This window comes from Arachis ipaensis, chromosome B5 (assembly GCF_059453495.1).
Source record: "Arachis ipaensis isolate K30076 ecotype BB chromosome B5, ASM5945349v1, whole genome shotgun sequence".
NCBI lineage: Eukaryota > Viridiplantae > Streptophyta > Magnoliopsida > Fabales > Fabaceae > Arachis > Arachis ipaensis.
In genome coordinates, this window is record NC_142440.1 from 19419892 (window position 1) to 19434111 (window position 14220).

A 14220-nucleotide genomic window follows, 5' to 3' on the forward strand; every position below is an offset into this window, starting at 1 on the left:
ACGCCCAGAGTTGTGTGCAAGGGCATTTTGCATGCCTAATTTGGTGCAAGGTTGTAAATCCTTGAACACCTCAGGATCTGTGGACCCCACAGGATCCCCACCTACCTCCACTCACTTCTTCTCACCCCTCTTTCACACAATCCCATAAACACTCTTCCCCAAAACTCTTCACCAATCACCTCAATCTCTCTTCCCTATCACCACTTCACCACTCACATCCATCCACTCTTCCCCATAAACCTACCTCATAAACTCCACCTACCTTCAAAATCAATTTCCCACCCTATATGGCCGAACCTTACCCCCCCTTCCCTATATATAGCCTTCCATTCTTCCTCATTTTCACACAACACAACCCTCTCTTCTCTTCTTGGCCGAATACACCCCTCCCCCCTCACTTCCATTTCTTCTTCTTCTTCTTCATCTCCTCTTTCTTCTCTTGCTTAAGGGCGAGCAATATTCTAAGTTTGGTGTGGTAAAAGCATAAGCTTTTTATTTTTCCATTACCATTGATGGCACCCAAGACCGGAGAATCCTCTAGAAAAGGGAAAGGGAAGACAAAAGCTTCCACCTCCGAGTCATGGGAGATGGAAAGATTCATCTCCAAAGCTCATCAAGACCACTTCTATGATGTTGTGGCCAAGAAGAAGGTGATCCCCGAGGTCCCTTTCAAGCTCAAGAAGAATGAGTATCCGGAGATCCGACATGAAATCCAAAGAAGAGGTTGGGAAGTTCTAACAAATTCCATCCAACAAGTCGGCATCCTAATGGTTCAAGAGTTCTATGCCAATGCATGGATCACTAGGAACCATGATCAAAGTAAGAACCCAAACCCAAAGAATTATATTACAATGGTTCAGGGGAAATACTTAGATTTTAGTCCGAAAAATGTAAGGTTGGCGTTTAACTTGCCTATGATGCAAGGAGATGCACGCCCCTACACTAGAAGGGTCAACTTTAATCAAAGGTTGGACCAAGTCCTCATGGACATATGTGTGGAAGGAGCTCAATGGAAGATTGACTCCAAAGGCAAGCCGGTTCAACTAAGAAGACTGGACCTCAAGCCTGTAGCTAGAGGATGGTTAGAGTTTATCCAACGCTCCATCATCCCCACTAGCAACCGATCTGAAGTTACTGTAGATCGGGCCATCATGATCCATAGCATCATGATTGGAGAAGAAGTAGAAGTTCATGAAGTCATCTCCCTTGAACTCTACAAAATAGCCGAAAAGCCCTCTCCTGGGGCAAGGCTAGCTTTTCCTCATCTTATTTGCCATCTATGTTACTCAGCTGGAGCTTTCATAGAAGGAGACATTCCCATTGAGGAAGAGAAGCCCATCACTAAGAAAAGGATAGAGCAAGCAAGAGAGCCCATTCATGGATCTCAAGAGACGCATGAAGCTCATCACCATGAGATCCCGGAGATGCCTCAAATGCATTTTTCTCCACAAAACTATTGGGAGCAAATCAACACCTCCCTAGGAGAATTAAGTTCCAACATGGGACAATTAAGGGTGGAACATCAAGAGCACTCCATCATCCTTCATGAAATAAGAGAAGATCAAAAAGCAATGAGGGAGGAGCAACAAAGACAAGGAAGAGACATAGAAGAGCTCAAGGACATCATTGGTTCCTCAAGAAGGAAACGCCACCATCACTAAGGTGGACTCACTCCTTGTTCTTACATTCTCTGTTTTTCGTTTTCTCTATGTTAAGTGCTTATCCATGTTTGTGTCTTCATTACATGATCCTTAGTATTTAGTAACTTTGTCTTAAAGTTATGAATGTCCTATGAATCCATCACCTCTCTTAAATGAAAACTGTTTTAATTCAAAAGAACAAGAAGTACATGAGTTTCGAATTTATCCTTGAACTTAGTTTAATTATATTGAAGTGGTGACAATGCTTCTTGTTTTCTGAATGAATGCTTGAACAGTGCATATGTCTTTTGAAGTTGTTGTTTAAGAATGTTAAATATGTTGGCTCTTGAAAGAATGATGATAAGGAGACATGTTATTTGATAATCTGAAAAATCATAAAAATTATTCTTGAAGCAAGAAAAAGCAGCAAAGAACAAAGCTTGCAGAAAAAAAAATAGCTCAAAAAAAAGAGAGAAAAAGCAAGCAGAAAAAGCCAAAAGCTCTTAAAACCAAGAGGCAAGAGCAAAAATCCAATAACCCTTAAAACCAAAAGGCAAGGGTAAATAAAAAGGATCCCAAGGCTTTGAGCATCAGTGGATAGGAGGGCCTAAATGAATAAAATCCTGGCCTAAGCGGCTAAACCAAGCTGTCCCTAACCATGTGCTTGTGGCGTGTAGGTGTCAAGTGAAAACTTGAGACTGAGCGGTTAAAGTCAAGGTCTAAAGCAAAAAAAGAGTGTGCTTAAGAAACCTGGACACCTCTAATTGGGGACTTTAGCAAAGCTGAGTCACAATCTGAAAAGGTTCACCCAATTATGTGTCTGTGGCATTTATGTATCCGGTGGTAATACTGGAAAATAAAGTGCTTAGGGCCAAGGCCAAGACTCATAAAATAGCTGTGTTCAAGAATCATCATAATGAATTAGGAGAATCAATAACATTATCTGAACTCTGAGTTCCTATAGATGCCAATCATTCTGAACTTCAATGAATAAAGCGAGATGCCAAAACTATTCAAGAGGCAAAAAAGCTACAAGTCCCGCTCATCTGATTGGAGCTATGTTTCATTGATAGTTTGGAATTTATAGTATATTCTCTTCTTTTTATCCTATTTGATTTTCAGTTGCTTGGGGACAAGCAACAATTTAAGTTTGGTGTTGTGATGAGCGGATAATTTATACGCTTTTTGGCATTGTTTTTAGTATGTTTTTAGTAGAATCTAGTTACTTTTAGGGATGTTTTCATTAGTTTTTATGTTAAATTCACATTTCTGGACTTTACTATGAGTTTGTGTGTTTTTCTGTGATTTCAGGTATTTTCTGGCTGAAATTGAGGGACTTCAGCAAAAATCAGATTTAGAGGTTGAAGAAGGACTGCTGATGCTGTTGGATTCTGACCTTCCTGCACTCAAAGTGAATTTTCTGGAGCTACAGAACTCAAAATGGCGCGCTTTCAATTGCGTTGGAAAGTAGACATCCAGGGCTTTCCAGGAATATATAATAGTTTATACTTTGGCCGAGTTTAGACGACGTAAAAGGACATTGAACGCCAGTTCTACGCTGCTGTCTGAAGTTAAACGCCAGAAACATGTCACAAACCAGAATTGAACGCCAGAAATACGTTACAACCTGGCATTTAACTCCAGAAAGAGCCTCTGCACGTGTAACATTCAAGCTCAGCCCAAGCACACACCAAATGGGCCCCGGAAGTGGATTTATGCATCAATTACTTACTTCTGTAAACCCTAGTAGCTAGTTTATTATAAATAGGACTTTTTACTATTGTATTAGACATCTTGGGACGTCTGGTTCTTAGATCATGGGGGCTGGCCATTCGGCCATGCCTGAACCTTTCACTTATGTATTTTCAACGGTAGAGTTTCTGCATTCCATAGATTAAGGTGTGGAGCTCTGCTGTTCCTCAAAGATTAATGCAAAGTACTACTGTTTTTCTATTCAATTCAACTTATTCCGCTTCTAAGATACTCATTCGCACTTCAACCTGAATGTGATGAACGTGACAATCATCATCATTCCCCCACAAACGCGTGCTTGACAACCACTTCCGTTCCACCTTAGATTGAATGAGTATCTCTTGGATTTCTTAATCAGAATCTTCGTGGTATAAGCTAGATTGATGGCGGCAATCATGAGAATCCGAAAAGTCTAAACCTTGTCTGTGGTATTCCGAGTAGGATTCTGGGATTGAATGACTGTGATGAACTTCAAACTCGCGAGTGCTGGGCGTAGTGACAGACGCAAAAGGAGGGTGAATCCTATTCCAGTATGATCGAGAACCTCAGATGATTAGCCGTGCTGTGACAGAGCATTTGGACCATTTTCACAAGAGGATAGGATGCAGCCATTGACCACGGTGATGCCTCCAGACGATTAGCCATGCAGTGACAGCGCATCGGACCATTTTCCAGAGAGGATTAAAAGTAGCCATTGACAATGGTGATGTCCTTACATAAAGCCAGCCATGGAAAGGAGTAGGACTGATTGGATGAAGACAGCAAGAAAGCAGAAGTTTAGATGGACGAATGCATCTCTATACCTTTATCTGAAATTCTCACCAATGATATACATAAGTATTTCTATCTTTATTTTATGTTTAATTATTATATATTTTCGAAAACTCCATAACTATTTTATATCCGTCTGACTGAGATTTACAAGGTGACCATAGCTTGCTTCATAACAATAATCTCCGTGGGATCGACCCTTACTCACGTAAGGTTTATTACTTGGACGACCCAGTGCACTTGCTGGTTAGTTGTATCGAAGTTGTGAATGAAAAACGATTTATTAAGACGTGCGTACAGAGTTTTTGGCGCCGTTGCCTGAGATCACAATTTCGTGCACCAATAATATTTCATGAATCTGACAGGGATTGATATCAGCAGTGAAAGAGGTGATGCCTGACATGCATCACCGTTTTTGCGTCTGGCATTTATGAAAAAATTTCAATAAGAATTGGAAGGACTTACAGCTACGGGGACTTTTGTGGAAATGTGCAAGGGCAACAACTTACCAAGAATTTAGGGATGGAATGGACAAGATCAAAAGGTTAAATGAGGATGCTTGGGCATATTTAGAGAAGTGGCCGATGGATGTTTGGACCAGAAGCTTATTCAGTCATAAACCAAAGTTGGATAGCATCTGTAACAACACGCGCGAGGTGTTCAATTCTAAGATCAAGGATGCATGAGTCAAACCCATCATAACATTGCTGGAGGAAATAAGGATGTTTGTTATGCACACCATAGCGAAGAATAAGGTAAAACTGAAAAATCACACTGGGAAGCTAACACCGGTTATAAAGAGCAGGCTGGAAAAGGTTAGGAAAGAATCCAAGCATTGGAAGCCTATTTGGACTGGGGATAACGAATACGAAAAATTTGAGATGCATGGACATCCAACTAACCATGTTGTGGACATAGGAAAAAGATTGTGCACCTGCCAATTTTGGATGCTAACGGATAAGTTGCTTGTGTATAACAATTGTCTTTATGCATAGTAGTTACTTCAACCATAACAATTATCATGGTTCATGTCACTGTTTGGCACTTGCAGGTATTCTGTGTGTGCACGCTTGTGCTACCCTCTCTCGTGTGAATAAGCAGTCAGAGGACTTCTGTCACAGATGGTTGACCATGGAATCATACAAGGAAACTTATAACTACCACATTAATCCAATTCCGGGGCAACCACTATGGGAGCAAGCAGAGGACTGTAACAGGCCACATGCCCCTAAAATCAAGACAAAACCTGGAAAATTAAAGATGAAGAGGAGGATGGATGTGGATGAGAAGAGTGGTTTTGGAACTAAGAAGCCTAAAGTTGACCCAAAATTGTTGGGCAACACTGGAGACGGTGTGCACCTAAAAGATAGCTGGGGACCTTTACATGCAGTTTCTATGGTGAAAAGGAGCATACGAAGAGAGGCTGCAAAAAGAAGAGGGATGATGATGCTGCCGCCGAGGTGGCTGAGAAGAAGAAAAAGGATGAAGGACATCTTGCGCCTGAGCAGCATGTTGAGCAGCCCCAAGACGATTGTGGCCAAGCAGATGTGGAAAGAAATCCCGTGGAGATCGAGATAACTTAGCCTATTGCTTCTGAGCAAGAGGAGTCAAAAAGGTAACTAAAATTTTACATATTTAGGCTTTTATTATTTCCGTTGATCAATTATACTTAATGTCAACTTTTTCTCTTATAGGATCCTGGACTGAAAAGACCTTCGAAGCTGTCACCAAGAAGAAGATCCTCTCTGCCGCCAACCTCACCAACAGTGAACCCCTTGCAGGGTGCATCTTCAGCAATAGCTACAAAGTTTGCTAACTTGATGAAGTTCATCCCAACGCCAGGATTTAAGCCACCAAAAAAGAAGAACTGAAGACTTTAGATAAATCTACTTAGGAGTTTCTGTTTTGTGTAATTAGTCTTTTCCATCGTACAATGACTAGATGGTGAATTGTGATCCAAAGGCCTTTTTGAGATGCCTTTCTTTTGATGAAACTACAGATAGCAGTATTCATGTTCCTTGGCTGCCTTTTGTCTTTGTCTTTTGTTGTTTTTTGATAAACAATGGAATTTATCTTAATACACTATGCTTTGTGGTTTACCAATCACTTTTCTTGCCTTATTCGGCCTTTACTGATTACGGTTCATTTCATGCACAAACATAAATAACAATAGTTTCATAGTTAACAGCATTTTCATTCCATCAACAAGCAGTTTTTTTATATCTGTTGCTAACAGGGAACCCTAAACCACCAACTCATTCATCATTTACAATACAGGATCACCAACAACACTATCAATACAAACACAGCTAACACTAACAACTGGGTAATCACTTTTTGGATACAGACATCCTCCTCCAACCTCTGAAGCCTCCAATCAAAGTTCATCTTCACTTCATAATCATCACCACAAGATTCTGACTTATCAACCTGTTCCTCATTCACAGAATCTATCCACACAAAAAGCCCGTACCATCTCTTCCCACTTGTCTGTAACCAAGAAGCGATCAAAATTCAGAGAGGAACAACAGAAGAACAGTGAGGGGAGGACAATCATAACAACACAAGTAATTATTCTAACCCACATTATAATTGGGACAGCCATAAAATGGTTTGTTCGGATTCAAATATGTGCCAGACCATCTGAGAACCGGCCGGCAGCCACAGCCGCACCATTCTGGCGGGATCCAATCTTCTACTCTTTATTTGCATTCTCGTCCAGTTCTAGCTAGATGGGGAACGAATAGAGCTTCCACCTGCAGTGCTACCACCACCCATTATCGACATAAGTAGCGGCCCAGATAGAAGTGTATGAACAGGAAGAAGTGTATGAAAAAGAAGAAGAAGAGATGAACAAAAAGAGATGAAGTGTATGAAAATTTGGGGATTTAGGGTTACATATAATAGGAGGGACCAACGTGGGTACAAATTAGAAATTAGCCCAGCGTGATAAACCGAGTCCATGTTAGCGCTCCGGTGATGACTCATCACCAAAAATATGCTCAGGAACCACTTTAAGTTCTCGAAGCTCTATCTAAAGGACTACAATAAAAAAGTCGAAATCTTAAAGATTATATTGGTTATTTGCGTGAATCTCAAGTACGACTATAGATATTTACTCAACAAATTACTAGCAATGCAGGTGAAGAAAAGAAATTACACAAATAATGTAATCCATTGATTTGAATCCCTAGATTTAGGTTGCTAACTTAGGAAGCAAAAGAAAGAACAGAGGTGGCGGCAAATCAGTGGATTTGGGATCGCTGAATTGGGTGAATCTAATTCCACAGTAATCACTAATTAACGTGTTATGCAGCTCTGGCATCAACACGCGTCATCTCAATCCAACGCACAAAATTGCGTCTCTTTCTCTTATCAAGTTGGAATCTTGCTCCCTTCTTTTCCTCTCGTTCTTCCTTTCTCTATATATTAGCACCCCAACCCTGTCGGTGTTCATGTGCGTCCCTGCTTAATCCTCGCTCTAACGCTCGATCTTTGACTCTCTTCCCATTCAAACAACCGATTCCTCAAGACCCATTTCTCCATCCGAGTCCAACAACACTTGTCTGCTACCTCCTGGTACTCTCTCTTTCCATTTCATTTCGGATTTGATTTGATTTCCCTTTTTCTCATGCTGCATTCAAGTTTGGATATTTTTTTAAATAAGGATTTGTAATGATATGAGGGAATGCTGGGTAATTGACTAGCTTACTTGACATTATTATAGCAATTGGGTTTTAAAAAATGTTGGATTTTGGATTTGTTTTTGTTCTCTGTTCTTCTGTGCAGCCCATGTGTTTGATGTTTTGATTGTGATTAAATTGTGTTGCGGTGTGGACAGGGAAATCCATTGATCATTTGGTGAGACATGAGTTTGAGTAATGGCAAGATTCACCCAGCAAATGGTGCTTCTGATGAGAAGGAGAAGCCCTTCAAGATCTTTGTAGGGTATGATCCAAAAGAAGACATTGCCTATCAGGTATGCCGCCACTCAATCTTGAAAAGGTCTTCAATCCCCGTTGAGATCATCCCAATTAAGCAATCAGATCTGAGAAAGAGTGGCTTGTATTGGCGTGAGAGAGGCCAATTTGAGAGCACAGAGTTCTCCTTTTCAAGATTCTTGACTCCTTGTTTGGCCAATTATCAAGGTTGGGCCATGTTTGTGGATTGTGATTTCCTCTACTTAACAGATATTAAGGAATTAAGGGACTTGATTCAGGATAAGTATGCCATCATGTGTGTTCAGCATGATTATGCTCCAAAAGAGACCACAAAGATGGATGGGGCAGTGCAAACTGTGTATCCAAGGAAGAATTGGTCTTCAATGGTGTTATACAATTGTGGCCATCCCAAGAACAGTGTTCTAACTCCTGAAACTGTTAATTCACAGACTGGTGCTTACCTTCACAGGTTTCAGTGGCTTGAGGATGATGAAATTGGTTCAATCCCATTTGTTTGGAACTTTCTTGAAGGGCATAACAAGGTTGTTGAGAATGATGCAACCACTAAGCCAAAGGCAATCCATTACACTCGTGGAGGGCCATGGTTTGAAGCATGGAAGCATTGTGAATTTGCTGATCTATGGCTGAATGAAATGGAAGAGTACCTCAAGGAAGCCAAGAAAGAGAATACCAATTAGATTTGGTTGAACCTTGCTGATGGTATAATAGAATGCATATGTCATTTGTTAAGATTCAGTTGTCGCTTGTGTATTATTCTTTTATGTCAAATTCCTTTATGCAAAAATCTTAAGAGAGTAGGAGTATAACCACTGCTAGTCCATAATATGTTGTCTTGTAGTTAAGTATTCTTTATTGTATTACATTACATTTAAGTTGGCATTTCAGAGTAAATGCTTTTCATGGGGTATTTCAATTTTTTATTTGTTTGATGATGATGACCTTTGATGGCTCTTTTAGAGATATAAGTATCACTACTGATTCACTATGTAATGAGTATTTTAATGAAGCCTTCACTATTATTAGTCGTACTATTGTTCCAGTTTGATTTGCTGTTAATTGTTTAGAAATTCCTAATTCTTCTAACTATTACTGTCAATTGTATAGTTGATTGTTTCTTTTTTTAATGATGATGTCAGGCAATAAGACTCACATCTAAGAGACTGAGAGTAGTCCCCCACACGGCCACACACACTCAAAAAAGTGTGGAAACTGGAAACAACTGATTTTGTAATAATTTTCTTCAACTATATTGCAGCTCATTGTTTTCAATAACTTATATCTGGAGATTACTAAATTTTAAGTAATTTAAGTCGCGTCCGTTTAAGTCTAATTCACTGTCTAGTTCAATTCAATGGAATCCAAATTGTGAAATGTACCTGTACTAATTAAGTTACCCTTATCTAACAGATCGCATGAATCATGCAAGGAATAGTATATATAAGCTCATGAACTATCATTCTATCAAACTACCCATTAAATAATATTCCGAATCTTGATTGGTATCAACTCATTGGCCTTGTTTTGATGCCTGACCTGGGAAAGAGATGGATTCAATTCAATTCCATTCTATTAACATAGTACCAAGTTTGGATGATGGTTCAATTGGGTGTGTTATCTATTGCTAACAAATTGTGTACTATTGACTAACTTTATCTATAAAGGATCACATCACTATTATTTACAGCAATGATCACGTGGACAAAGTGAGGTATAGAAGTAAAGCAAAAGCATGTTATTGATATCACACGGTACTGTAACTTTTTGAGTTAAGAGACTACAAGTTTTTTTTTTTTTTTCTTTTTTTTCTTATATATCTCTTAATTCGACAAATTAAAGATTAATTCGTCACGAATTTGAGTTTTATTTAAAAATTTTTCCTTAAATTTTAACTAGTGTATATACCCGTGTGATATACGAAAAATATTTATTTTCTTATATTTATGTTTGAAATGTTTTTAAACGAAATTAATCATGCATATATTAATTTATATAAAATAATTGTATATTTTTTGTTATTTATGCAAATATCAAACAATGATATAAAATAAAAAATTCATAATAACAATAATAATAGTAATATATTAATGGTACCTTTAATGTCTTATATGTGTTACAAAACTTTATCCTAATTATAACAATTCAACTAATATATGTTCTATTCAATAATTATTCTATCATATTTTCTTTTATTATTTGTACCCTATTGAGAAGTTATTCTATTTGAAATTTTGTATAAAATAAATTTTAAAAATATTTAATTTCTTTTTGTAATAGTTGTATGTTCTCAAAATACCCATACGAAAGTAGAGAAAAAAAAGACCATCAAAATAAAATCATACCTAATACTTCACAAAATAAAATCTCAAAATAATCATGAGATTAACATATTTATCTTTAAGGTGAGTCTATGCATTTAATTACTTTTAAGATTAATTTAAAACATTATTAATTAATAATTAATAATTTAATTTTCTAATTTAATAACAAATAATTATGTATGATTGTAGTATAATTTATATTTAGTATAAGTAGCAATAAATTAGAATATTATATTTCTCCTAATAATATATTCAAATACATTCCTACCATTAATTGATTTAAAGCATTATTACACGCATTATAACTACTAATATATAAATACATAGGCACTAAAGCAATTCTCTTCTGACTCGTGATCCATGTCTAGTGATAGCTCTGCTATGGTTTCACCTCAAGAAGAAGACTTAGTTCTTAGAAGCACAAAAAAAAAGTAAAAACCTGAGAAGAGATGGATCTCAATCAGCCCAGTGAGGACATTGACATTGCTAACGTGGTTCTTGAGAATTCTCCTACGAATGCTAAGATCTCTTACAAGGACTCTCTCCTTGTGGTGCCCGAGTCCATTTTAGAGGAAGATAATTTATCTCATCAGGATATTTATGAGGATGAACCAAACCCAAAGGACCATTGTTATCAAGATGATGGTGAAAAAGAGAGTGAAAACAAGCCGTTTGACCCCTGTCCAGAGATTAAAATCTCGAAGGAGAAATTAGACGAATGGTGCAAGCCGGGTACACAGCCCTCATAGTGAAAGTTATGGGGAAACATGTTCATCTTGGCTTCATGGAACAATGCCTTCATAGAGATTGGGTTAAGAAAGGTAGTATTCATGTTATTGATATGGATCGGACTATTTTTTGGTTCATTTTTTCAATAAAGAGGACTATGCTCATGCACTCATGGGAGGACCTTGGATGGTGGTCGGACATTATTTGATTGTTTAAAGATGACATCCTTTCTTCCTTTAGTCACCAGATAAGGTCAAGAAGATTGCTACGTGGATTCGTCTTCCTAACCCACCTATTAAGCTCTATAATCAAACATTTATGTGAAGAGTTGGCTCAGATATTGGAACCATGCTAAAAATTGATAAAACTACGTCTATTCACTCTCGTGAAAAATTTGTTAAAATTTGTATGGAGATTGATCTTTCAAAGAAGCTTGTTCCAAGAATCTCAATGTTGGATAATGCTCTTAAAGTGGAATATAAAGGCCTGCACTTCATATGCTTTAATTGTGCAATGAGGGAAACCAGGTGGAAGATGACGGCCAAGAGATGGTGGCGGTTGGGGGTGACAGTGAACTGGAAGGTGTGGATACCCTGTAGTTAATGATAATAATGAAGGGAATCATAAAATTTCTAATCCTTCGCGTGAATCACGAAGCAATCAAGACCCCTGATATGGGTTTCAAATATTGGTGATATGGAGAGTTTAAGAGTTATTTAGAAGATATTTTAGTTTATATTTTTAAAATATCTTATTTAATGTATTTTTATTTTGTTTATTTAATTATTAGATTAGACCTTATGTTATGGGTTTTAGGTTTTTTCTTTGTTTTAACCTAATAAGAGGTTATAAATACCTCCTTAGCTATTGTAGTCGGAATATAGAATTTTTAGAGGTTTTAAAATCCCTTTTTGATTTCGTGATGAAACCATGGTGTGGACAATTGAGGTTGAAGAGTCCCTCTCTTGTTACATCAGGGAATTGGGTAGAAGGTTGAGGAGTCCCTTCGAATCAATTCCCAAACTATGGCGTTGACAAGTTAGGTCCCTTTCTTGTTGCATCAAGAAATTGGGTAGAAGTAGAGTGATTCTCTTTGTACTCAATTTCAATCTATCATTTTGTTTCTATTTCAATTATAATTTATCTTTGTTTTATTCAATTTCAATTCTTGTCTTGTTTATCCTTTTATTTCTTTATCAACCCCCGACATTTAGTCGTTGGATGATGGTTAAGCGATATAATAGGAAGAAACTTGACAAATATATTATCCAGAATAGAGCCACTTATTTTGGAAAAGATGCTAAACTGGAAAAGGAGGGTGTGAAGGTCACGAGCAATCAAATCCTAGAGGAAAGATCAAGATACAATATCCTTTATGAAGATGAGAGTGATGATGATATTGAGAATGCTCCACATGAAGAGGTGATGCAAAATGATACCATACAATCTGGGCCGGAATGGGCCTCAGTGCAAAACAAAGATGGACCAAGTAGGAAGACCCAAGTGAGGGTTCTCAAGCTTGGTGCTGGAAAAAATCCACAAAAAGCTCATAAGAGTCATCCCTATCAAAATGGGCCAAGGAAGTCTGATAAGGCCCTAAAAAAGCCCAATCGAAGGATACTGAAAAGAAGAAAGGCCCCATGGCTGCCCCCACATGTTCTCCAACCTGAGCATGGTGCCATTATTCTTCAAAGTAGAGATGATATGGAGTGTGAGGTTCATGAATATATGAAAAAGGTTCCAACAGAGTGAGAGGATGAGTTTCGAAGCCTCTAAATCATCTAACGCCATCTTTGATAGCCATGTTAATACAAAAAATTTCCTTAGTCTCTCCCGTGCGCTCCCCTTGGGTTCCGGTGTGAAATAGAAAAGTAAAATTGACGGAACTCCACTGGAGAGACCCTTTGACTCGGCCATGGAGGATGACGACAACATTGCGTCTGGAATACCTAACTCAGGAGCGAATGACTTCATGCAGGTCTGATTTTGGTCTTTGAACCTCATCCCTCTATCGTTTTGTTATCCATAAATATTATTACTTTGAAATTATTGTGGGGCTGGTGGGAGAAGGTTTACTGATGAATCCATATTTAACATATATTTTGGTTTTATTTGAGTGGATTTCATCACATAAATTTACATTTATTCATCTAAATAGCATATTTTTATGTTTTCTCCGTAAATTAAGCTTAATTGTGAAAACATGTTATTTTGGGCTTAATTTAATCAATTTTATCCCACTTTCATTCTATTGGATGTCTTGATGGTTTTGATGAGTGATTTCAGGTGTAATAGGTTAGAATGACTTGATAAGAGTGGAAGAAAAGCATGGAATTGAGAGAAAACATGAAGAAATCAAAGGAAAGAAGCATTTCAGCCTGTGCCCACGCACATCTTCTGTGCCCATGCACAAGGGTCAAAATCAGCATCTGTACCCACGCACAGAATAAAAATCAGCAAGTGTGCTCATGCACAGCTTCGCTGTGCATACGCATAGGAGGAAAATCAGCATGTGTACGTACGCACAAGTCTCAGCACGTGACTCACTTAATGCAAATTGTTGGGGGCGATTTCTGAGCCTCTAGAGCCCAATTTTGGGACTCTCTAAAGCTAATTCTTGCTATATCAAAGGAGGCCTCATTCCATGTGAAGGAGGGGGAGGGGGAGAAATTAGGGTTAGTTTAGCATTATGTAGGTTGTTTTCTAGAGAGAGAAGCTCCTCCTTCTCTCTAGAATTAGAGTTTCTTAGTTTAATTTCCTTGTAATTTCTACTTTTAATTCTTGTTTTCATCTAATTTCTTCTACCTTTCTTTATTTTATTGTCTTAATTTCCTTATGTTATCTTGTCAATTTCTCATTTTCCCTACTTTTTATATTTATGAGCACTCTTGTTATTTTAATTTATATTTAATGCAATTTATGTTTCATGTCCTTTATTGCTTAATTGAGTTGCTATTTTTGCTTTTCTTGCTTAATAGTTGTAGCATTTATTATTTCTTGTCATTTTATCATGCTTTCTTTTCATGCCCACTAAGTGTTTGACAAAAT

At 37.8% G+C, this 14220-nt stretch overlaps 1 protein-coding gene and 1 long non-coding RNA gene across 2 annotated transcripts; both read left to right on the forward strand.

The window, feature by feature from the left end:
* Positions 1-7284: 7284 nt before the first annotated feature.
* On the forward strand, positions 7285-9153 carry CDI (Nucleotide-diphospho-sugar transferases superfamily protein). The gene is made up of 2 exons (XM_016346797.3): positions 7285-7742; positions 8005-9153. The coding sequence occupies exon 2, from the start codon at positions 8032-8034 to the stop codon at positions 8800-8802; it is 771 nt and encodes a 256-aa protein (XP_016202283.1). The 5' UTR covers positions 7285-7742; positions 8005-8031; the 3' UTR covers positions 8803-9153.
* A 3690-nt stretch (positions 9154-12843) lies between these two features.
* On the forward strand, positions 12844-14108 carry LOC148563524 (uncharacterized). The gene is made up of 2 exons (XR_015883675.1): positions 12844-13150; positions 13459-14108. It is a non-coding gene; the product is annotated as an uncharacterized LOC148563524 (long non-coding RNA).
* The last annotated feature ends 112 nt before the right edge of the window (positions 14109-14220 follow it).

Excerpts from the sequence above, each read along its gene's own strand:
- CDI (XM_016346797.3), top strand. The coding sequence starts at position 8,032 with ATGAGTTTGAGTAATGGCAAGATTCACCCAGCAAATGGTGCTTCTGAT.